Source organism: Panthera leo, chromosome B1 (assembly GCF_018350215.1).
Source record: "Panthera leo isolate Ple1 chromosome B1, P.leo_Ple1_pat1.1, whole genome shotgun sequence".
NCBI classification, from domain to species: Eukaryota; Metazoa; Chordata; class Mammalia; order Carnivora; family Felidae; genus Panthera; species Panthera leo.
Window position 1 is genome coordinate 44,306,133 of NC_056682.1, and position 25,504 is coordinate 44,331,636.

Here is a 25,504-nt window from a genome sequence, read left to right on the forward strand (position 1 = left end):
GAGAGAGAGAGAGAGAGAGAGAATATGAATGGGGTAAGAACAGAGAAAGAGGGAGAGAGAGAATCCCAAGCAGGCTCTGCACTGTCAGCACAGAGCCTGATACGGGGCTCAATCTCACAACCCTGAAATCATGATGTGAGCCAAAATCAAGAGTTGGACACTTAACCGACTGAGCCACCCAGGTGCCCCTATCTGTACCATTCTTTAAATCTTCTGTTCTTTCCTTACTAACCTGCAGTGCTGTTTCTGTTATAAGCCAAATTCCCATATAGGCTTGGATGTGTGTCCAGGATCTTACTGTTTCATTGTTAATTACCCAACTTAATAAATGTAAATCTTTTTATTTTAAGCACATTTAAGGTGTACAAACTACTCATCCTTTGAATGGATATCGTAGACTTTATTGTTGAGAAGCATACGCAGATCCTTTCTTGATTTCTTTTAGAGCATATTTTTTCAAGATATCATTCACATGCCATACAATTTTCCCTTTTCAAGTATACAGTTCTGTGGTTTTTAGTATATCCAGAAAGTTGTGCAACCCCACCACTAATTCCAGAACATTTTCATCACCTCAAAAAGAGATCCCGTACCCATTAGCAGTCAGCCTCCATTTCTCCCTTCTCCCAGTCCCTGGCAACCACTAATCTTTTGTCACTATGAATTTGCCTATTCTGGATATTTCATACAAATGGAATCATACAATATGCAGCCTTTCATGACAGCATTCTTATTTAAATTGAGTAAAATTGATAGATTAGCAGGGTATTCTCTAGGAATAATACTATCTAAGAAAATAGAACAAAAATACTGTACCTTAGTAGGGAGAAAGAAGAAAAAATCTTACCAGGATTTATTTGTTTTGTTTTTATTATTTAGGCATCAAATTCATATTTTATTTCTCCATTATTGAAGAACGTGGTTTATCTTTTGCTTAGTTGGTAATGAGTAAATGTCATGTAGCAAATTCTACAAGAATTTTGTTCTTCTGTTGATACATCTTGAGTTTATTAGATATAGATGGAGTGAGACTACTTTGATTTCAATGTTGTCTGTAATTGTATAAAAATGACACAATTTGCCTTATATCTTGGATAAGTAAGATCACATGAAAATATAAAGGGGATACATTCTCTCTTGAATTGCCTATTTTTTAACACAAGCAGATTTTCCAGTTTAACCCAGAAATTAGTCAGCAGCTTAGAGTTCTTTTTAAAAGGCTACCTCGGAAAGTACCTTTAAGTCAAGATACCCAGATAAGGTTTACTAACACAGAACATTTATTTAACATACTAAAATGTTGTAAGCTTTTTGTGTCATTTGGCGAATTGATGCTTTATTAGTATAATAACTGAAAAATAGTTCAGAAAAGAAGATCTTTCCCAAGTTATATCATTAAACTTTCAATGAGTTAGCCTCAACCAGAATGGTAGTAAATACCTTTAAATGCTTCAGAAGTTTGACCAGTTTTTTCAAACGTCATAATTTTGACATCTTCAAATCTTCGTTAAAAATATCTTAGGGAAACTAAAAATGTGTTAAGTACCTATAGAATTAGTATCATTATATAATGGCCTCAAAGTCTCAGAAGTCCAAACATTTGCATTACCTTGGGAATGTAACAAATTGAGAAAAAATGCCCAAATTTCAGTGAGAAAGAATTTGCTTCTATACCACTGTGGTTACAGCTATGGTTGGCTGTGACTACCAACTGTGTAACACTTGGTTATTATTAAAAGTACTTTATTTTGTTTGTGAGTAAAGAGTAAATCTTATAATCTGATACAGTTTTTGTTCCCTTAAAGGATAAGATTATCTAAAGACAAATGGAACAACCACTTTCATTTGTAATTTTATTTGTATTTCCTTGCTAGAAATTTTCAAGCAGGATCCATTTTGTTTGAAAGATTGACATTAGATTGTGTAGTCACTGTACCAGATTCGGTTATTGTTTTTTGCCTATAACAGAGCTAGATTAGATGCTATCAATTCTAGCAGCTTTTAGTGAATAAAAGGTAAACATTGTTGTTCATTTCCTTTTTTGGTGCTGTAGAGGCGTGATCAAGTTCTTAGAACCAAATGGTTGATTTTTCTTTTTTTTTTTTTCCATAGCCTCCACCCTCACCCTTGCTTTTTTTTTTTTTTTTTTTTTTTTAAGTTAAAATGTAGGAAGGCTTGTGAAGGAAAAATATTGATTTAGTGTAATTTGCATCCTGTTTATGCTTAATAGTAGCAGTTTGTGTTTGCTGATTATTATAGGTATGTTTGGGCTCTTTAAAAATATTTATCTTCTACTTATTTCCAAAAAGGTCGAATGGCTTATAGTTTTAAAATAGATATAAGAAAGCAAAATAACATACCTCTGTTCTTTAACAGTACACCTTTGTTATTACATTACTAACAGTTAAATGATTTTTTAAACTATGAAAACCAAAATAGGCAGTACAGAATTTAACTTATAGTCAGAGGATCACTCTGAACATATAATTAAATCAAAATATAAATAGAACACAGAACCAAAAAGAATGGAGTCTCTTTTAAAACTCTGGCATTAATGGATCTGGCCACTTTTCTTATAGATTAAGCATGTTTTTCAGAATTTTAAAGAGTCTCAGGTTTTACCCATGCAAACCTATTTACTTAAAATAATGGATCATATTTTAAAAAAAAATTTAACTCCTGTCTCTCATTTTCTTTTTGGCATAAATTTGGGGGGGAAAATAGTAAAATGAAAATCACCCTTGATGCTGTCATCCAAAAATCTTCATATTCTGTCATTAAGTATGAGACATAGTTGAAGAAGTTTTTTTGGAGGGAGTGGGTATGTTTGTATGTATTAAACTGATTTCAAATACAAGATCTGATTGTCAAACATGAGTGATCATTCAGTTAGAAATGAGTATATGAATATATTTGGTAGCTTTCTCTTTACACCTCGAAGAATGTATACCTAAACTTGCCTTTATGTACTACATTTCAAGTTTTTACTGTAAGACAAAATTACCCTCTAATTTTTTAACGTTATGTGTCTTTAAATTTAAAAAAAAAATTTTTTAATGTTTGTTTATTTTTTTTTTTTTTTTAAATTTTTTTTTTTCAACTTTTTTTTTTTTTTTTTTTTTTTTTTTTTTTTTTTTTTTTTTTTTTTTTTTTGGGACAGAGAAAGACAGAGCATGAACGGGGGAGGGGCAGAGAGAGAGGGAGACACAGAATCGGAAGCAGGCTCCAGGCTCCGAGCCATCAGCCCAGAGCCTGACGCGGGGCTCGAACTCACGGACCGTGAGATCGTGACCTGGCTGAAGTCGGACGCTTAACCGACTGCGCCACCCAGGCGCCCCTGTTTGTTTATTTTTGAGAGAGAGACAGAGCGGGAGTGGGAGAGGGGCAGACACAGAATCCAAAACGGGCTGCAGGCTCTGAGCTATCAGCATGGAGCCTGATACGGGGCTCAAACTCATGAGCCGTGAGATCATGACCTGAGCCAAAGTTGGACGCTTAACTGACTGAGCTACCCAGGCACACCTAAAAAAATTTTTTAATGATGTTTTGCTGCAGGAATCACCAAACAGTAAAAACGCCAGGTTTATTACTGTAGACTGTGTGCACTCCATTCCTGTTACTATAGAAACACACATAGACTGGATTTATTGTAAACCTTGAGAAATGTTCTTTGCAGTACTTCACATAAAAAAAACATCTGGGGGTGCCTGGTGGCTTAGTCGGTTAAGCGTCAGACTTCAGTTCAGGTCTTGATCTCATCGTTCGTGGGCTCAAGCCTCACATAGGGCTCTGTGCTGACAGCTCAGAGCCTGGAGCCTGCTTCAGATTCTGTGTCTCCCTCTCTCTGTGCCCCTCCCTGCTCTCTCTCTTTCTCTCTCTCTCTCAAAAATTAATAAACATTATGGGGCACCTGGGTGGCTTGGTCGGTTAAGCGTCCGACTTCGGCTCAGGTCATGATCTCACGGTCCGTGAGTTCGAGCCCCGCGTCGGGCTCTGTGCTGACAGCTCAGAGCCTGGAGCCTGTTTCGGATTCTCCCTCTCTCTCTGCTCCTCCCCTGTTCATGCTCTGTCTCTCTCTGTCTCAAAAATAAATAAACGTTAAAAAAAAAAATTAATAAACATTAAAAAAAAAATCTGGACCCCTTGTTTACCTGGGTAAAGGAAGACCATTCTCTTCCTCTGTGTTGTGGAAGTCATGTTTGTTATATACCACTATATTTCTTTAGCTGTTAAAATTTCTAATGTTGATACATCAACATTAGATCTGTATCAAGTATGCTCTGTATTTTGGTATGATTGATAATTACTGGAATAGCTTTGGAAAATAAAGGTTGATGTTCATGCCAATTCAATTAACTATGACTATGAAAATTATATTTTAAGAGCTTCTATATTCTGAGTTTCAGATCTACAATTTTAAAAACACTAGGGTTTTAAGTAGTATGCTTATTAGGGGTTTTTTGATATATTTTGGTCTTTTGTTGGGTTAATAGATTCTGGAAATTCATTTGACTTCATACCAGTCCCTTGGGGCCTTAATAAGTCTTGCTGGGAAGTTTAGCCCACAACTAAGGATAATCAGTAGTGTCTAGGTAAGCATTTATTAGTCAAATTTTGACGAGGATATTGCCTGAGGAGACTATAACTGCATTTATATTCTCTTGCATTCTGCATGGAAAGATCCTCAACAACTGTTTAAGGCATTTCATTTATATGTAATAACTCCCTTAAGTTTACACAGTTCAGTTTAAAAGACTCATTAAGCCCCTCCTCTGAGCCTTCACTTTGGGCTCTAGGAGCATATGGATGAATAAAATTACTTCCTACTCTTAAGAAAATCACATAAACAGGTTGTTTCAAGATTAATTCTTAAGAGGTATGCATGGTGTATCTTAGGAACATGGAGGAAAGTTACTCAGACCAGCCTAGAGCTTAAGTGACTACTTCTTGGAAATGACTTTCTGAGCTCAGAAGATGGGTTAAAAGTCAAGCCAAAAAAAGTATAAAAGGACATATTAGGCATCAAAGATAACATTGGTAAAGGCACAGTGGTATGAAATTGTAGTGTATACATTCATTCTCAGTAGTTTAACATTACTAGCATACAAAAGTGACTGGAGGTTGAAGACCTCAGTAGAGACCTTGCTTGGAGGGGTTTGAGTGCTCTGTTGGCCAAGGTTTTGGACTTTTTCTAGGAATCATTGAAGGATTTTAATCAGGAAAGTGAAAATTAAGTGATCGAGGAATGTATTTAAAGGTAGTTGTATCTGAAAACAGATATAGGCAATTTGTATGACATCTTAGATCCACTTTTGATTCCAGAAAACTTGAATTAGGATATTGACATGAGCAATTTTGACCTATAATAAACTAGTGTTGACATTTGAACAATATGGCTTTGACCTGTATGGCTACATTTATATGTGGATTTTTCTCAATAAATACAGTACAGTACAGTATATTTTCTCTTATGATTTTCTTAATATGATCTTTTATTTAGTTTATTGTAAAAATATACTATATAAGCACAACATGTAATTCTATAAAGAGGATCCAGCAGGGGGCCTGGGTGGCCTGGTTGGTTGAGTGCCTGACTTTGGCTCCTGTCATGAACTCACCGTTTGTGACTTCAAGCCCCACATCAGGCTTGCTGCTATCAGCAATGAACTGCTTCAGATTCTCTGTCCCCCTCACTCTCTATCCCTCCCTTGCTTGCACGTGCTTGCTCTCTCTCCAAACACAAACAAAAAAAAAAAAAAAGGTAGAATCCAGCAGTATGTATGGTTTAGTAGAGGGAATTGTCCCTTTTAAGAATTTGTTATGATGACTTAAACTATACATTTAACACACTGTGACAGATCACATAAATCTTTGACCTTTACATTTAACACATCATGAATACTTAATTGATATTCATAGCCTTAACCTGTTCATGGCACACTATTTTTTTAACCTCATATCTAAGATTTGACTTGAGTCTATAAACTTTATATTATTATTCTCCTCTTGAATAAGTTGGTAAATATAAGAGCCCTAAAGGTTTAGTTGATAATTTTCAACTTTTTTCCCCTTTAATACTGTCTGTGGACAGCTTCAACAAAATTAGAATGGTATTCATTGACTGACTTATTTTATCTTAAAACAACAACAACAACAGCAGTAACAACAACAGAGGGACACCTGGGTGGGTCATTCGGTTAACTGTCTGACTCTTGGTTTCATCTTAGGTCATGATCTCACAGTCTGTAGGATCTAACCTTGCAAGTCAGGCTCTGTGCTGATAGCATAAAGCCTGCTTGGGATTCTCTCTCTGTCCCTCCCCCATTCATGCTGTCTCTTGCTCTCTCAAAATAAATAAACATTAAAACCAGAAACATTGGTCAGAGGCAGAATTTATCATAAATTATTTGCCTGTGGTGGTTTCATTTATTTGGAAGTACATATTAGAATGGGTGGAGGACTAGTACCATTATTTAGTCTCCCACCAAACTGTTAACTCTGGGGAGTGGGATCAGGGAAGTGTGAAGTGTAAAATGTGAGTGTTTTTGTCATTGTTGTTGCTATATTCTTGATACACTTAGGGATTTTGAGAAATTAGTTTACTTTTTAAGAGCCAGTACTGTGGAATAGAGAGCCTTGGATTTATAGGATGTCTATGAGCAAGTTACTTAATCATGCTGGCCTTTCTGTTTCATTTGTAAAATAGGGGTCGTATTTCCTCAAAGAGGTGTTATTAGGAGTAAAATAATGAATGTGAGGCAGGATAGTTTGACACATAGTAAGCCCTCAAATATTAGCCATTATTATTATTATTTTAGTAGTACAAAAAAATTAAAACATACCATCTTTATCAGGGGATTTATTAAGGACAAACAAGTGAGAATTTTTGGTAGCCTCTACTGAGTGGTGTTAACTATGATGGGTGAAAACTGCCTAACTTCCAAATCCTGCCTGTCTTTCATGGCCTAAATACCTCCTTGCTTAGTGAATGAACATTGTTCTTTCTCAAATATCATTTGTAATTGTGATGGTAACACAATTTAATTCTTAGTCACCCTCTGATTCACATTGTTCACGTTATTTACTATTTTATGACTCTTGCCCATAACATCTCGTTTAGTTTACTGAAGAGATTGTAAATACCTTTAGGTCAGAGATCAGGTTTTTCACAAGTTCTGTGTGCCCAGCATCACACCAACTGATAATGGTAGCCAATAAGTATTGGGCTTTAACTATACTCCAGGCACTGTCCAAAGTACTGCTTACAGATTAACTGTTAATTCTTACAACAATTCTGCACAAAGTAGGAATTGTAAATATCCAGTTTATGGATAAGGAAACTGAGATTTAGGGAGATTAAGCTGCCAAAGTCACATAGTTAACAAGCCTTGGATTGGGGTTTTGAACCTAACAGTTTGATTCTGAGCCTATATTTTCAACCACATGCTCACTAGAGAGCCATCTAATTCTTTCAGGTCTTGACTATTTAGATCAATTGGTGTGTCTGCTGTTTGAAGGCTGACTGCCAGACTTCAGTACATACAAAAATCAGTAGAGGAATTTATAGTCCTAAAATATCTTTCTTTTAGAAATGATCAAAACTGCTTTCTTGATGAAAAAGTATGGTTCTATTCACGCTTCTGCTTTCTAGAAAAGATAACAGTGTGGAACATTTGGCTTAGTTGGTGTCAAATTTAATTTGTTTTGTCTTGTTTTATTTTTAAGTAATCTCTCTGCCCAATGTGGGGCTTGAACTCAGAACCATCAGATCAAGAGTCACATGCTTTTTACCAACTGAGCCAGCCAGCTAGCTGCCCTGGTGCCAAGTTTTAATGCAGGCTTTTACCACCTTAAGAAGCTGTATAACTTTTTCTTTTAAAAACTTCTTCCAGGGGCACCTGGGTGGTTCAGTCAGTTAAGCTTCTGACTTCAGCTCAGGTCATGATCTTGTGGTCTGTGAGTTTGAGCCCCGCATCGGGCTCTGTGCTGACAGCTCAGAGCCTGGAGCCTGCTTCAGATTCTGTGTGTCCCTCTCTCTGCCTTTCCCCTGCTTACATCTCTCTCTCTCTCTCTCTCTCTCTCTCTCTCTCTTTCAAAAGTAAATATAAAAAAAAAAAAAAAACTTAAAAAAAAAACTTCCAAACCCTAGCCAAATTATTTTAATTTTTTTTTTTTGCAAACTTTTAGGAAAGTTAAAAGAATATTACAGTCAACACCTAGATTAGCCAATTGTTAACATTTTGCCTCCTTTTGTATGTACTTTTTTAATAACAGGACATTTGAAAGTTGTGATCCCATGGCACTTTAAATATTTCACAGCTGAAATATTTAGTGTCTCTTCTAAGAATAAAGACATTCTCTTATATAAACCAAACACTTATCATACCATTGAAAATTAATAATTCCATTAAGAAAAATTTTTTAAATTTATTATTTATTTTGAGAGAGAAAGGCAGAGAGGGAGACAGAATCCCAAGCAGGCTTTGCACCATCATCGCCGAATAGCTCCATTTTTTAATGGCCAGTCCATATAAAATTCTAAGTTTTCTCCAAAATACATTTGTTAACTGTGTATTTAAACACATGATTTCATCAAAATTCATGCATTACATTGGGTTTTTAAATCTTGTCTTTTAAAATGTAGAAGAATCTTTCCATCTTTTGTTTGTTTATAACATTAGCTTTTTAAAACCTTTTTTTAAATGTCTATTTATTTTTGAGAGAGAGACAGAGTAGGAGCAGGGGAGGGGCAGAGAGAGAGGGAGATACAGAATCCAAAGCAGGCTCCAGGCTCTAGGCTCTGAGCTGTCAGCACAGAGCCCGGTGCGGGGCTCAAACAGCACAGAGCCTGATGCGGGACTTGAACTGGTGAACCACAAGCATGACCTGAGTGAGGCAAAGTTGGATGCTTAACTGACTGAGCCATCCAGGTGCCCCTAGCTTTTTAAAACATTAAAAAAATATATTTACTTATTTATTTTGAGAGAGAGAGAGAGAAAAACACGAGTGGGGGAGGGGCAGAAATAGAGGGAAAGAGAGAATCCCAAACAGACTCCTCGGAGCCCAAGTAGGGGCTCAGTCTCCAGAATAGTGACACCATGACATGAACCAAAATTAAGAGTCAGTCATTTAACCAGCTGAGCCACCCAGGTACCCCTATAACATTAGCTTTTTTAAAGAGCCCAGGCCAGTTGTCTAAGTGAATGTTCCACATTTTATATGTGTCTGATTGTTTCCTCATTGTGAGATTCAGTTTAAGCACTGGGAATAATACTTAGGAGATGATAATACCAGTGAATCACATCGTGAGGCACATAATGCCAGGTTGTCCTGCTTTTGATGATGCCATGTTTAATAACTTGTTTAAAATGATGCCTGCCAGATCTCTCTATTGTATGTATTTCTGTTTGCAATTAGTAAGTAATCTGTGGAGTAAGAAATATTTAAACTATGATTCACTTGTTTCATTTTTGCTCAGAAACCCTTAGTGGGCCTGTTTGCATTTCCTAAAATGTAAGAATAAAAGATGTTTGAGGCCTCTGGATGGCTCAGTTTATTAAGCGTCTGACTCTTGATTTCGGCTCAGGTCATGATCTCATGGTTTGTGTGTTTAAGCCCTGGTGATAGTGTGGAGCCTGCTTGGGATTCTCTCTCTCCCTCTCTCTGCCCCTCCCCTACTTTCTCTCTCTCTCTCTCTCTCTCTCTCTCTCTCTCTCTCTCTCTCTCTCAAAATAAACTTAAAAAAAAAGAATAAAGGATGTTCTTTGTTAGAGAAGTGTTTTGCAAATATTTTCTCCCTGCCTATAATGCACCTTTTGGGGTTTTTTTGTCTCTAATTTTTTTTTAAGTTTATTTATTTATTTATTTAGAGAGAGAGAGAGAGCAGCCATGCACAAGCAGGAGAGGTGCAGAGAGGGAGGGAGAGAGAGAATCCAAAGCAGACTAAAAGCCTGGCACGGGGCTTGATTTCACCAAGCATGAGATCATGACCTGAGCTGAGATCAAGAATCAGATGCTTAACCTATTGAGCCAGCCAGGTGCTCCTGTAATTTTTTTTTTTTTTTAAGTTTAGCATAGTTGACATAAAATACTAGTTTTAGGTGTACAACACAATGATTCAACAATTATATACATTACCACATGCTCTCCAAAATAAGTGTAGTTACCATTTGTCAGCATACAAATATATTACAATATTATTGACTATATTCTCTATGTTATACTTTTCATCACCATGACTTAACTGGAAGTTTGTACCTCTTAATCCTCTCCACCTATTTCACCTATACTGCCATCCACTTCCTCTCTGGGAACCAGCAGTTTGTCAAGTTATGAGCATTTTCCAGGTTTTGTTTTGTTTTTTTGTTTTTTTGGTTTGTTTTTGTTTATTTGCTCATTTGTTGTATTTTCAGGTACCACATATAAGTGGAATTGTATAGTATTTGTCTTTTACTTATTTCACTTAGCATAATACCCTCTATATCAAAATGACAAGATTTTATTATTTTTTTGTGGCTAATATTCCACTATGTGTGTATGTCACATCTTTATTCATGTATAAGTGGACAGTTAGGTTGCTTCCATAGTCTGGTCATTGTAAATAATGCTGCAGTAAACATAGTGATGCTTATATCTTTTCAAATTAGTATTTTTATTTTCTTTGGCCCAGAGTCATGTTACTGGATTGTATGGTATTTCTATTTTTAATTTTTTGAACCTCCATACTCTTTTCCATAGTGGTTGCACCAATTTTACATTCCCACCAACAGTGAACAAGAGTTGCCTTTTCTCCACATTCTGCCTAACACTTGTTATTTCTTGTCTTTTGTATACTAGCCATTCTGACTGATGTGAGGTGGTATCTCATTGTGGTTTTGATTTGTAATCCCTGGTGATTAGAGTGATGTTGAACATCTTTTCGTGTGTCTGTTGGCCATATGTATATCTTCTTTGGAAAAATATCTATTCAGGACCTTCACCCATTTTATTTATTCTTTTAAATGTTTATTTAATTTTGAGAGAGAGCACAAGCGGGAGAGGAGCAGAGAGAGATAGGATAGAGGATCCAAAGCAATCTCTTTGCTGATAGCAGAGAGCCCAATGCGGCGGGACTTGAACTCACCAACCTTGACATCATGACCTGAGCTGAAGTCAGATGCTTAACCAACTGAGCCACCCAGGTGCCCCAGGATCTCCACTCATTTTAATCAGATTGGTTTTTTGGGCATAGAGTTGTAAGTTTTTTTTTAATTAATTAATTAAAAAAATTGTTTTTAATGTTTATTTTTGAGAGAGACAGAGAGCATGAGCGGGGGAGGGGCAGAGAGAGAGGGAGACACAGAATCCCAAGCAGGCTCCAGGCTCTGAGCTGTCAGCACAGAGCCCGATGAGGGGCTCAGACCCACGAACTGCAAGATCACTACCTGAGCCGAAGTCGGACACTCAACCAACTGAGCCACCCAAGCACCCCAATGGAATTGTTTTCTTAAATTCCCTTTCTGCTACTTCATTATTAGTATGTAGAAATGCAACAGATTTCTGTTTGTTGACTTTGTATTCTGCAACTTTACTGAATTCATTTATTATAATATTTTTTTGGTGGAATATTTAGGGTTTTCTATATCTAGTATTAGGTCATCAGCAAATAATGACAGTTTTACTTCTTCCTTATCAATTTACATGTCTTTTATTTCTTTTTCTTGTCTTAATTGCTGTGGCTAGGACTTACAATACTACACTAAATAAAAGTGGCAAGAGTATACATCCTTGTCTCTTTTCTGCTTTTATTTTATTTTATTATTTTTTAATAATTTTTTAAAGTCTATTAATTTTGAGAGAGAGAGAACACAAGTTTGACAGGGGGAGAGAAAGAATCCAAACCAAGCTCTGCATTATCGGCACAGACTCCGGTGTGGGGCTTGGACTCAACAGAGGTCATGACCTGAGCCAAAATCAAGAATCAGGCACTTAACCGACTGAGCCACCGAGGTGCCCCCTTTCCCTGATCTTAAAGGAAAAACTTTTAGCTTTTTGCCATTTAGTGTATTGTTAGCTGTGGGTTTTTGAGGTGTGACCTTCAGTATGTTGTGGTATGTTCTTTGATACCCATTTTATTGAGAGTTTTTATCATGAATGAATGTCAAATTCTTTTCTGCATCTATTGAGATGTTCATAGGATTTTTATCCTTCCATTTTGTTAATGTATACCAGGTTGATTGATTTGTAGATATTGAACATCCTTGCATCTCTGGAACAAATCTCACTTGATTGTGGTGAATGATCTCCTTTTGTTGAATTTGATTTGCTAATCTTTTGTCGAGGTTTTTTGGATCTGTATTCATCAGGTATATTGTTCTGTCATTTTCTTCTTTTTCTTTTGTAGTGTCTTTGTCTAGTTTGGCATAGGATAATACTGCCCTTGTAGAATGAATTTGTAAGTATTCCTTCCTCTTCTATTTTTTGGAATAGTTTGAGAAGAATAGGTATTAATTCTGCTTTAAATATTTGGTAGAATTCACCTGTGAAGTGATCTGGTTGTTGACTTTTGTTTGTTGGGAGTTTTTAGATTATGGGTTGAATTTCATTACATTGGTCTATTCAGATTTTCTTTTTTCTAATTCAGTCTTGGAAGAGTCTTTGTTCCTAGGAATTTATCCATTTCTTCTAAGATATCTGATTTGTTGCTGCATGGTTTTTCTAGTAGTCTATCCTAATGCTTTGTGTTTCTGTGGTGTTGGTTGTTAACTTCTCGTCTTTCATTTCTTTTTTACTAAAAAATTTTTTTTAAGTGTTTATTTTTGAGAGAGCCGGAGAGTATGTGGGCGGGGGAGGAGCAGAGAGAGAGAGAGAGGGAGGGAACACAGAATCAGAAGCAGGCTCCAAGCTTTGAGCTGTCAGCACAGAGCCTGACATGGGACTCGAACTCACAAACCATGAGATCATGACCCGAGCCGATGTCAGACACTTAACTGACTGAGCCAGCCAAGTGCGCCTCCTCTTTCATTTCTGATTTTATTTATTTGAGTTCTCTCTCTCCTTATTGTCTGGCTAAAGGTTTATCAATTTAGTTTATCTTTTCACAGAACCAGCTCTTAGTTTCATTGGTCTTTCCTACTGTTTTTTTAGTTTCTATTTCATTTATTTCTGCTCTGACCTTTATTGTTTCTTTTTTCTACTAGCTTTGGCTATTTTTTTCTTTTTCTAGTTCCTTTAGAATTAAAGTTAGGTTATCTGTTGAGATTTTTGTTTCTTGTGGTAGGCCTGTCTTGCTATAAATTTGCCTCTTTTGAACCATTGTGTTTCTATTTTAATGTCTCCAGGTATTTTTAAAATTTCTTTCTTGACCCTTTGCTTGTTTAGTAGCATGTTGTTTAGCTTCCATGTGTTTGTGTTTTTTGCAGGTGTTTTCTTGTAATTGATTTCTAGTTCTATACTGTTGTGGTCAGAAAAGATGCTGGATATAATTTCAGTCTTCTTAAATGTATTGAGACTGCTTTGTGGCCTAACATGTGATCTGTCGTGGAGAATGTCCCATGTGCCCTTGAAAAGATGTTTATTTTGGCTTTTTTGGCTGGAGTGTTCTATATATATCTGTTGAGTCCATCTGCTTTATCGTGTCATTCAAAGCTACTATTTCCATATTGATTTTGTCTGGATGATCTATCCATTAATGTAGGTGGGTGTTAAAATCTCCTATTATTATAATAATTTGTTGTTGTTATTTGAGAGAGAGAACATGCAAGTGGGGGACAGAGGCAGAGGAATGAAGAGAGAGAGAGACTCTTAAGCAGGTTCCACACTCAATCCAGAGCCCAGTGCAGGGCTTGATCCCATGACCTTGGTAACATGACCTGAGCCAAAATCAAAAATTGGACACTCAACCAAATGAGCCACCCAGGTACCCCTAAAGCCCCCTACTATTATTGTGTTACTGTCAAACTTCTCTTTTATGTCTGTTAATTTTTGCTTCATATATTTCCATCCTTTTATGTTTGGTATATCAAATATTTACAATTGTTACATCCTCGAGTTGTTGTATAACAATGCCTTTGTCATTATGTAATGCCCTTCTTTGTCTCTTGTTATAGTCTTTTAAGGTCTGTTTTGTCTGATAGAAGTATTACTGCAGTTTTTTTTTTTTTCTTCCATTGGTATGGAATATCTTTTTCCACTGCACTTTCAGTCTGTATGTGTCTGTGGGTCTTAAGTGAGTCTCTTGTAGACAGCATATAGATAGGTCTTGTTTTTTATCCATTCAGTTGCCTTATGTCTTTTGGGACATTTAGTCCATTTACATTTAAAGTAATTAGTGATAGGTCTGTACTTATTGCCAGTTAATTGTTTTTTGGTTGTTCTTGTTCTCTGTCACTTTCTTCTCTAGTGCTTTTTCCCTTGTGATTTGATGACTTTCTTTAGTGTTATGCTTGGATTTCTCTCTCTATTTTTTGTGCATCTATTATAGGTTTTTGGTTTGTGGTTACCGTGAGTTTCATAAATAACATCCTATGTGTATGGTTGTTTAAGTTCAAACATATTCTAAGAACACTACATTTTTACTTCCTCTCTCCCATGTTGTATGTATATGACATCATATTTTATATCTTTTTATTTTGTGTATCCTTTAATTTTTATAGATATAGTTGATTTTACTACTTTTGTCTTTTAATCTGCATACTAGCTTTATAAGATTGACTACCTTTACTTATGTTTGCTATTACCAGTGAAATTGTTTCCTTTTATAATTTTCTTCTTGTTATACCTTTTTTCCTGCTTAAAGAAGTCCCTTTAACATTTCTTTTTTCCCTTTTTAACATTTCTTGTAAGGCCAGTTTAGTGGTGATAAACTCCTTTAACTTTTGTTTGTTGGTGAAACTCTTTATCTCTTCTTCCATTCTGACTGATAACTGCTATATGGACTATTTTTGGATGTAGGTTTTTTTTTTTTTTCCCCTTTCAGCACTTTGAATATCATGCCACTCCCTTCTGACCTGCAAAGTTTCTGTTGAAAAATCAGTTGATAGTGTTATGAGGTTTCCTTGTACATAACTGTTTGCTTTTCTCTTGCTGCTTTTAAGATTCTCTTTCTATTTTTAATTTTTGATAATTTTAATAATGTATCTTGGTGTGTATCTCTTGGATCCATCTTATTGGGGCCTTCTTTGCTTCTTGGACCTGGATGTCTATTTCCTTCCTCAGGTTAGGGAAGTTTTCAGTTATTATTTTTTCAAATAAGTTTTCTACCCTTTCTCTCTCCTTCTTCTGGGACCCCTATAATGTGAATGTTAGTATGTTTGATGTTGTTCTATTGGTGCCTTAACCTATCCTCATTTTTTAAAAGTTTATTTATTCACTTAAGTAATCTCTGTACCCAACATGGGGCTCAAACTCACAACCTCAAGATCAAGAGTTGCATGCTCTTCCAACTGAGGTAGTCAGGTGCCCCAACCTATTCTCATTTTTAAAAAATTTTGCTGTTCAGTTTGGGTGCTTTCCATTACCCTGTATTCCAGAGATCTCTGATCTGTTCTTTTGCTTCCTCTAATCTGCTCTTGATTCTCTCTAGCATATTTCATTTCACACTTGATCTTAGCCAAAAGGGCCGAGAAGCGATGCATATTTCATTTCAGTTATTGTATTCTTCAGATCCGATTGGCTCTTTTTATATTTTCTGTCTCTTTGTTGAAGTTCTCACTGAATTCATCCACTTTCCTTTCAAGCCTGGTTAGCATCTTTATGACCATTACTTTGAACTCTTTATCAGATAGATTGCTTATCTGTATTTTGTTTAGTTCTTTTTTGGAGGTTTTGTCTTAATTCTTCCACTTGGAACATATTCCTCTGTTTTCTCATTTTGTCTGACTTTCTTTGTTCCTGTGTATTATGTAGGTCAGCTATGTTTCCTGGTCTTAAAAAGTAGTTATCTTATGCAGAAGGCATCCTGTAGTGTAGTCCTCCTTGTCACCAGAACCACATTATCTTCTGGCTCCTTCTGTCCTCCTGTTGTGACTGGGCCCTCATTGCGGTGAGTGTGCTGCTGGTGCGTGGGCTGGCCGTTACCCCAGGTATCGGCAATAACCAGTCACAACTACTGCAAGTGCACTGGTGGGCAGTGCTTGACCCTATGCAGGGCTGTCCCCAGGCCTTTTGGCTGCAGTGCAGTCAGTTCCAGCACAGCTGAAGCTACAGTTCAGCTGTAGCTCCTGAGGACATGCTGGCGGGTTGGACTGGCCCCCTGAAAAGCTGGCTGAGCAGCTTGACCACAACTGTTGTGGGCATGCTGAGGGCAGAGCTGGCTCACCCCTTTCCCTGGGACAGAGGTCACACTGAAGGAGTGTTGGTCCTGGACCATGGCTGCCTGAAGGTTGTGGTGGGGTGGTAGTCATTTTGAGGGGATGTCGTTCCTGATCAAGGCTACCTGCTGGGTGTGGTGGGGTAGGAGCTGCTTTGGAGGGGCCCTAGTTGGGATGGGTGGGTTGGATGGGGCAGGTCCACAGGGGAACTCCAGGGTGGGCAAGTGGTGCTAGCGGGGTAGATGGAGAGTGTCAGAACTGGCTCCTGCAAGTGTCCAGCCAACTAGGCTGAAAGGAGGGCAAGAAAAATGACTCACCAGCACTTCTATTCCTGGAGAAAGCTGTTACAGATCCCTGCCCTTCTGGCATATGTCTTAAATCTCAATAAATCCCCTTCACTATAACTTAGGCATTTTCAAACTGCTGCCTCTATACTGGGTCTCAGACCAAGTGCTATGGAGTGCTGGCCCTTTAAGAGCAAAGTCTTGGTTTTCTGTAGCCCTCTGGATCTCCCAGAGTTAAACTCTGGATTTTCAATGCCAGACATTATGGGGAATTCATCTTCCTGGTTGCAGGAGGACCCCAGGACCGGGAGTCCCCATTGTGGGGCTTGACCCCCTCCTCAGGGAGGACCTCTGTGCCTGTGATATTCCTCCCACTTGGAGGTCACTGCACCAGGGGTCTGGTTCTTGATCACATGTCTGCCCCTCCTACCCTTCTCATTGTGGCCTTCTCTTTGTGTCTTTAGTTGTGGGCTGATCTGTTAGTCTTCAGGAAGTTTTCAGAGTGAGTGGCATGACATGTAGTTGTTGTCGTGGTGTGTCTGTGGAGAAGGGGAGCTCAGGATCCTTCTACTCTGTCATCTTCCCCCATTCTCATGGCTACCATTTTTAATTCCCTTTTTCTTTTCTTAACAGTGTCCTTTGAAAAGCAGTAGTTTTCAATTTTGAAGTCCATTTTGTCAATCTTTTCCTTTCATAGTTCATGGTATTTCTTTAGAAAAATCTTTGCCTAACCCAGTGGTATATTTTGTCTCATGTTTTACTCTAGAAGTTTTATGGTTTTGACTTTAGTATTAGGTTTATGAACTAATTTTAGTTATTTTTTTTTGTATAATATAAAGTAAGGGTTGAGGTTCACTTTTTCTATATTGATATCCAGTCAGTTGTTCCAGCCCCGTTTGTTGAAAATGATGTCCTTTCCCCTTGAATAGCCTTGGCACCTTTGTGGAAGATCAGTTGATCATGTAACTATGGATATCAATATTTTAAATATTTGTTTATTATTTTTCATAATGAGCATAACGCATTTTTACCAAACAAGGAATTAGTGGGTGGGTAAAGTTATGCTGTAGGTTGATATCACCAGAAATCTGGCCGGTAAATAGAGATATACTAATTATAAGCCCTTAAAGGACAGGGACTGTTTCTTTCATTTATTAATTGAAGAATATTGAATAAGACATACATGGTCTCTGCCCATCTCTGTCTTCATAGAGCATGCAGTCAAGTAAGGGAGACAGACAGTAAGAATGTATAAACACATGTTTGTATAACATATATTAAGTCACTATAAAGGAGAAAAAGCAGGCTTAGTCGGTAGAATGAGCATGGGACCTTGGAAGGCCTCTCAGAAAGATTATGTATGTTCAGGTAGCTGGAGTAGCACATGCGAAATTCCTGATTAACAAAGATTAAGTTGGCATATTTGAGAAACTGAAAAGAAGCCCGTGTGTCTCTGCAAGCAGAAAGTGTTGGTACGTGACTTTGGAAATGTAAACTGAGGTCTGACCGTGCAGGGGCTTGCTGACCAAGATAAGTAGTCTGGATTTTATTTGAGTGCATTGGGAAGGCACTGAAGGTTTGTTCTTTTGTTTTTGCTTAAGACTATGTATGTCTAGATCAATACATTAAATATAAGTAGCAGCTCATTATGGTCTTGTCCAGTGTTTATAGCCCGCCACCCCACCCCCTGCCCACCTCCCATTAAGCAAGTACTATTCTGACAGATGTCTCCATTATTGTTAGTTTTAACTTTATTCTGTTTTTGAACTTTATATAAATGAAATCACACTGTGAACTATATAAATGGAATCATTGTGTCTGGCTTCTGTCACTCAAAATGACATTGTTGAGAGTCATCCATGTTGTTGAGTGTAGCAATAATTTACTTTTCTTGCTGTATTTTGAGGGATAGTTAAGTGACTGAGTTAGTTTTTAAAAGGTGACTGGCTGTTGTATGGGAAGATAGATTACACCCAGGCAGGAGAAAAAACATGGAGACTGGGAAGGTAACTATGGGATAGACAAAGTGAGGAGCTTGGACTAGCATGAAGAAGAAAAGATATGGAATGAAATAGACAAATATGAAATGTATACTTTGGAGATAAAACTCAGGGAGTTTAGTGATACATTGGGTAAGAGTAAGAATGAGGGTAAGGAATGTATCATAGTCCCAGGTTTCTGGCTTGGCAACTGATAGATGGAGTTTCACTTTTTGTTTCCTCATAGGAAGGACTGGAGGAAGGACACATTCAAGTAGAGTAAAAACTGAGTTTATTATTAGGTCTTTTAAGCTGCTTGTGATATATGAGGGAAGCTGTCAGACATCCATTTGGATTGTGGCTATGGAGCATATTGGAAAAAAGTGCAAAGTAGGGATAGTTTACAGATTATGGGGCAGCTGCCATGTAAAGAGTACCATATTAAGAAGGTTTGAATATCACCATTTTATTCAACTTCTGTTAGCTGTGTGTGTGATTAAGGGCAAACCACTTGATCTTTTTGAGGGCCATTTCTTTACATCTCTAAAATGGGAATAATACTTGGCTTCATAGAGTTAAATAAAGTGTAATATGTGAGCAAGACCACATTTTATAGTTATTTGGACCAGTGGATGCTTAGAAAAGTTTATTCACGTGTATACAATTTGAGTTGGTAGGAAAGTCAGATTATGGAAAACCTTGAAAGGCATGGAAGAAACTTGGTATAATATGGAACCTTAGAGTTCTTAGTACGGGAATAGATTTATCTAAGTTTGATTTAAGGACGCATCTTCTAAATGCTATTCAGGAAGAAGTTAAAGATGAGAAATATCTAGAAAATCAGTTGTCATAGTTGAGGATTAAGGTGCTGAGGGCCTGGCCTGACATGGATGTAGAGATCAAAGAACAAATCAGAGATTTCAGTGGAAGAAACTATAGGATTTATTCAATGCCTCATTTTATGGCTTAACAGCGGGGGGAAGAATCAGTGACTGAGACCATGTGACTAAGGCTTTGAGCTTGGGAAACGAGAAAAATAGTGGAAGCAATGACAAATCTGGGGTAGTCTAAAAGGAAAACTGAGTTAGGGAAAGGACAGTTCATTCAGTTTTGAATGTATGACTCTTATAGTGTGGTTGTCTTTGGGTAGGTGGATATTCTCTGGCAGTTAGATATTGTGGTAAAGACTGTAGAATTAGAAGTCAAGAGATTAATTCTTTTTTGAGTTTAATCACTAATGAGCTTTGTGGTCTTGGAAATTTTAGCATCTCAAATATTAAATGTAGTTGTCTAAAAAATGAAGCTAATACCCGCCCTGTCAGCCTTACAGGATTGCTTTGAGGATCAAATAAGAATGCTTATGAAAACACTCTGTAATTGTAAACTCCTATATAATTATAAGGTGCTAATGTTATTTCTTAGTTCAAATTAAAATGAAATACTTGGTTCAGGGCTAGAGAAGAAAAGGAGAAGATACAAAACTTCTTAAAAGTTTGTGTTTGGAACTAAATTGGAAACATCAGAAACCTTAGTCTCTGAATACATATGCCTGAAAACCTCTGTAGACTATAATTTGGGAGACTAATCTGGAAGCTGATCTTGTATATGACAGTTATGAGAACCAAAAACACAGCTTGCATCTTGTCAAATGCCAGTATTTAACTTGACTTCAACTTGGAAGTTCAAAGAACTTTTGAATTCCACCTGTATGGTTGCCCCATGTATGTTTACAGAATTTTAGAACATACCATTCTTATGTCTGTGAGCTGTACGTTTTGGCCAAGGTTCAATTTAGGGTAATGTTTCAGTTTTCTTCAGCTATTTGTAAAGAAGTGATTCCTAACATTTATCAGCATTATCAGTATGGTATGTTGGTTAGCATCAGCAACTCTGAAACCAGACTGTTTAGATTAAATCACAGCTCTGTCAATTAATGACTAGACTTGTGCACTTGAGCACATCATTTAACCTCTCTGTGCCTCTATTTCCCCATCTGTAATGGGAACTAACCTGAAGGTTTTGGGGAGGATTGAATGTAGTACTGTATGGAAAGCAATTAGAATGGTTCCTGGCACATAAGAAGTGCTATTTAAGTGTTAGTGGTGGTTATTATAGAACAGTTTGTTGTTATTTTGGCAGTGATCAAAGAATAAAGTACGTGAACAAGAGATTTTGATCCTCTCAGAACTTACAGCTGAGAGAAGTGGAAGGGTGTCGTGGTAAACATATAGAGTTATATTTACTTAGATTCATATAGTAATTCTGCCCCCTTTGCTTTATGGTTTCAGCAAACCACCTAATCCCTCTGAAGCTCAGTTTCTTTGCCTATGAACCAGGAGTCAATGTCTATCCTACAGAGTTGTTATGAGGATTAAATGAGATAATGTATAAAGTGCTTGACCCAGAGTAGATGCTTAAAAAATGAGAGAGTTGTCTAACACCCCCGGTCTGCTGCCATACTGGTATAGAGCGGTATGGGCAGTTTGATTTCCTCTATGCTCTCTTTTTCTTTGCTTGCAATTATAGAACTTCTAAATTTCTTTCCATTTGTTAACAGAGTAAACAGCACCTGTTTAATTGGATATACCTTGAAAAGTGTATTGTCAGCTATCATTTCCCTCTTCCTTTGCTGTTTTGGGTTATGTGCTTTATTATTATGGCAAATCCTACTAGAATCAAGATGGTAGACATTATTAATTGGTCATAGAATTGACTGGACTATAGCCTCAAAATCCTTCTTCAGGATAAGAAGCTAAAATCAGCTCATCAGACTCAATACAGTAGAGAAATCCTCTCTGCCTTAGAGCTTTCTAGAAGAAATGTTTATGGGATTATCAAACTAATATCTGAGCTGTCCATTAATCCTCTCTCAAGATATGGGCTTGTCAAACTTTATGACAAAACAGAGTGGTTGTAGAGCATTTCCTGACAGATGTGCTTATCTGTTTTACAACATTGTTACACAATATGAGCATCTTTAGGCACCTTCCAGACAGGGTGCAATAATCTTAAGAGCGACTACAATGCAAAGATTGTAATGCAGTGACCCAACTAAGTGTGCATTGGAATCAGCTGGAATGTGGACTTAAAACAGACATGCTGTAGGCCTCCCCCGAGATTTATTGAATCAGATTCATCAGTAAATAGACCTTGACATGTGCATTTTGTAAAACTACCCCAGATGATTCTATTTATGCCGCTGGTTAAAAACAACTCAAATACTGTCAAGAATGTTAGGGAATCAGCTATCCTCATATACTACTGGTATGAGGGTGAATTGATATATAGCACAGCCTATAGAACTGTTTTGCAGTATCTATCAAAATTTCAAACTTTCCAATAGGAATACATACGTGCACAAAGATCTAGTTTCAAGAAAGTTCCCGGTTGTATAATATCAAACAATTGTGACCAACTAAGTGATTGTCAGTACACAGATGGTTAAGTACATTGAGTTAAATACCACAAGGAAACTATGTAAAGAATAAGGTATACATGAAACATATACATGCCAAGGTAGAAAGATGTCTAGGATATATTGTTAAGTTGAATAAGCAAGTTACAGAATAAACCCTATTTTTAAAATTTTATATCTAAATATATAGAGAAAGATTTGGAAGAATACTCACCAAAATATTTACAGTGGTTATCCATGACAGAAGAATGGGAATGATGGAGGAGGGAGGCATAAACCTTTCTACTTTTGTATTTAAAATATTTGCTGGGAACGTGGGTGGCTCAGTCGGTGAAGCATCTGACTTGAGCTCAGGTCGTGATCTCACGGTCTGTGAGTTTGATCCCTGCGTCAAGTACTGTGCTGACAGCTCAGAGCCTGGAGCCTGCTTCGGATTGTGGGTCTCCCTTTCTGTCCCTCCCCCACTCACGCTTTGTCTCTGTCTCCCAAAAATGAATAAATGTTAAAAAAAATTATTTTAAATGTGTGCAGTAAGATTTTGTTACTTTTGTAATGATAAAAGAACCACTGGGCAAAACATGAATGATTTAAAGGAAGCTTGTATGGAACCTAATTTATATGTGTCAAAACATTGCTTACTTTGCAAATACCAATTTTAACCTGAGACTTACAATTTCTAACTTGGGAAACATAAAGGAATGCAAAACAATTTTGGATGTTTGCTAAGAGGATAACATTTTGTTACTGAAATTGTGAAAGTAATTGAGAGTTTCAGATAAGCATTTAAGGTAAAAGGCATTTACCTTGTATCAGAATTATATTGGCTACTTGTTTTAAAAATCCTTAGTGCTTGTGTATATCTGGATATGGCAATTGAGTACAGGATATCGTAGTGACTTTTTTTTCAATTGATAAGCCTCTAGCCTGTGGGGATATTAACACCTTTTAATCTCCTCTTTTAAAACTTTAGGCCCGATGAGAGAAAGGGAAAGTTAAGGATGCTGGAGCAGAACAATGGATTTCTCTTTCTCTTTCATGCAAGGGATCATGGGAAACACAATTCAGCAACCACCTCAACTCATTGACTCCGCCAACATCCGTCAGGAGGATGCCTTTGATAACAACAGTGACATTGTTGAAGATGGTGGCCAGACACCATATGAAGCTACCTTGCAGCAAGGCTTTCAGTATCCACCTACAACAGAAGATCTTCCTCCACTCACAAATGGCTATCCACCATCGATCAGCATGTATGAAACTCAAACCAAATACCAGTCATATAATCAGTATCCCAATGGGTCAGCCAATGGCTTTGGTGCAGTTAGAAACTTTAGCCCCACTGACTATTACCATTCAGAAATTCCAAACACAAGACCACATGAAATTCTGGAAAAACCTTCTCCTCCACAGCCACCACCTCCTCCTTCGGTACCACAAACTGTGATTCCAAAGAAGACTGGCTCACCTGAAATTAAACTAAAAATAACCAAAACTATCCAGAATGGCAGGGAATTGTTTGAGTCTTCCCTTTGTGGAGACCTTTTAAATGAAGTACAGGCAAGTGAGCACACAAAATCAAAGCATGAAAGCAGAAAGGAAAAGAGGAAAAAAAGCAACAAGCATGACTCATCTAGATCTGAAGAGCGCAAGTCACACAAAATCCCCAAATTAGAACCAGAGGAACAAAATGTAAGTTGAAACATTTGAAAAATTTTGTAACCTTTCAGATTTACTGGAAGTCCAAGAAATATTTTTCAGTTTTTATCTCTTCAAATATAAATATTCCTGATAACTTCTTTCTTCTAATCCCTAGCAAGGAACTTGGGATGTTATTATAGGTGCTGAGTAAGAAATTTTTTGGATAAATGAATGGACATCATTAGAGGGAAGAAATATTTTTAAGACATCAGACACTAAGAATCTTGCTGCTTATGTTTCTTTGTCTAATAGCTTCACTTATTTCTATTTGCTTATAATAAACTCCTGGTTTCTAAAGATGAAGAAAGGCAGAGAAGATGGTTAATTATATTGGTTTTCTTTATTTTGAACTAACTTTTCCCCGGAGAGCTTAGATTTAAACACTCATTACAATTGTATTTGCTACAAAATAATGTGAATAGAGGAACTCTTTGTATTAAAATCAGAGTTAGTATTCATATATATTAAAACTTTAGGTGGACTGTATGTTAACTAAAATTGAAATAAAATCTTCAGGTGGAATTTTTATAAAAGTCATTCTTCATAGGTAACTTAAGATGCATGCTGCCAATTTTTAAAAATATCTCTGAGGTTTCAGTATGAATTTACTTAATAATAGGTATGTAACAGATCAATCCTAGCTTGAATGAAGAGTTTTTAGTTACTATTCTAATACATGGTATGAATTGAAGACATTTCCCAGACATTGATTTGAGAAGAAATAGGTATTTTTATAATACTAGTCTGCTTTTCTGTCTGATCTGGTATGCCTGAATAAGTTAATTTATTATCTTCTGTTTAAAGAAATGTTTACTTCATACCAACTCACCTTTCCCTCAGTAGCTGGGTTCCAGTACTTCATTCAACTCAAATGTGATCATTTTCTAGAGTAAAAGGCCACACTGATTCTAGACTCTCATGAGTCCCGGTGTAATATTTCAGTTTTTCTCATTTTTCTATAGTTTTATTTATTCATTTAACAATACTGTTTAAGTATCTACTCTTAAAGTAGGGCAAGGAATGAAAGTAAAGATGCCTACTTCCAGGCTGCTTATATTCTAGTAAGAGGAGCCAGAAAATACATGCATACATATGTACATACATTCAAACATATGTATAGTATAGTTTGTATAGTATAGTATAGTAGTATAGTATAGTATAGTATAGTATAGTTTAGGTAGTATTAAGTGCTGTAAAGAAAATAAAACTGGGTAATGAGATAAAGAGTAATTAGAGACACTTTAGCTATTCTGGTGTCTTAGTTCTGCATTTGTAAAATGAAGGCTTTGTAACTAAGTGTTTTCTGAAATGCCTAAATTTCTGAAATCATTTCTTAAATGCCTCACCCCTTGAACTTAGCTCACATAGTATCTTATACAGACTGTATAAGTACAGCCAAGTGAGCACACATTGAGCACATCAATTACTTCATTAAGTAAATGAATAAACGGAAGGAGAAAAGTTAACTTTTTGCATTCCAGATGCATTCACTGTAGCATTTTTTCCCTAGACCTACAGTGAAAAGGTATGTGATACACTGTGACCCTTGGGAATCACAAAAATGCATAAAACCTGAATTTGGTTAAAACCAGAGCTAAAGCTTAGTTCCTGAGAACTGTTTTGTTGGCCCATCTTGCTTTTGCTCTAGACAATCTGGCAGATAGGAGAATATCCAATTTTACTTACTGGGCTAGACTTTACCTCTTTTGACAAGGTACATTAAAAATATATTTCAAAATAGAAACAGGTCTGGAAGCATTTAGAGGCAGGATAAGACAATCTGCTTACTTTTTATATCCTTTTTATTTTATTGGAATCTAGGAAAATTGAGTGCAATGA

The 25,504-nt window shown here is 36.8% G+C and overlaps 1 protein-coding gene across 5 annotated transcripts in view; it reads left to right on the plus strand.

The window, feature by feature from the left end:
• The window catches only part of NSD3 (nuclear receptor binding SET domain protein 3), a 111,656-nt gene that overhangs the window by 22,295 nt on the left and 63,857 nt on the right, over positions 1–25,504 (plus strand). For 4 of the 5 annotated variants that reach the window (XM_042934814.1, XM_042934817.1, XM_042934818.1 and 1 more), the window contains exon 2: positions 22,938–23,656. In XM_042934814.1, the coding sequence (XP_042790748.1) occupies positions 22,982–23,656 (675 nt within the window). In that variant the 5' untranslated portion in view covers positions 22,938–22,981. Of the gene's footprint in view, positions 1–15,795; positions 16,022–22,937; positions 23,657–25,504 lie in introns of those variants that run through there. The other variant, XM_042934816.1, reaches the window with a different exon arrangement.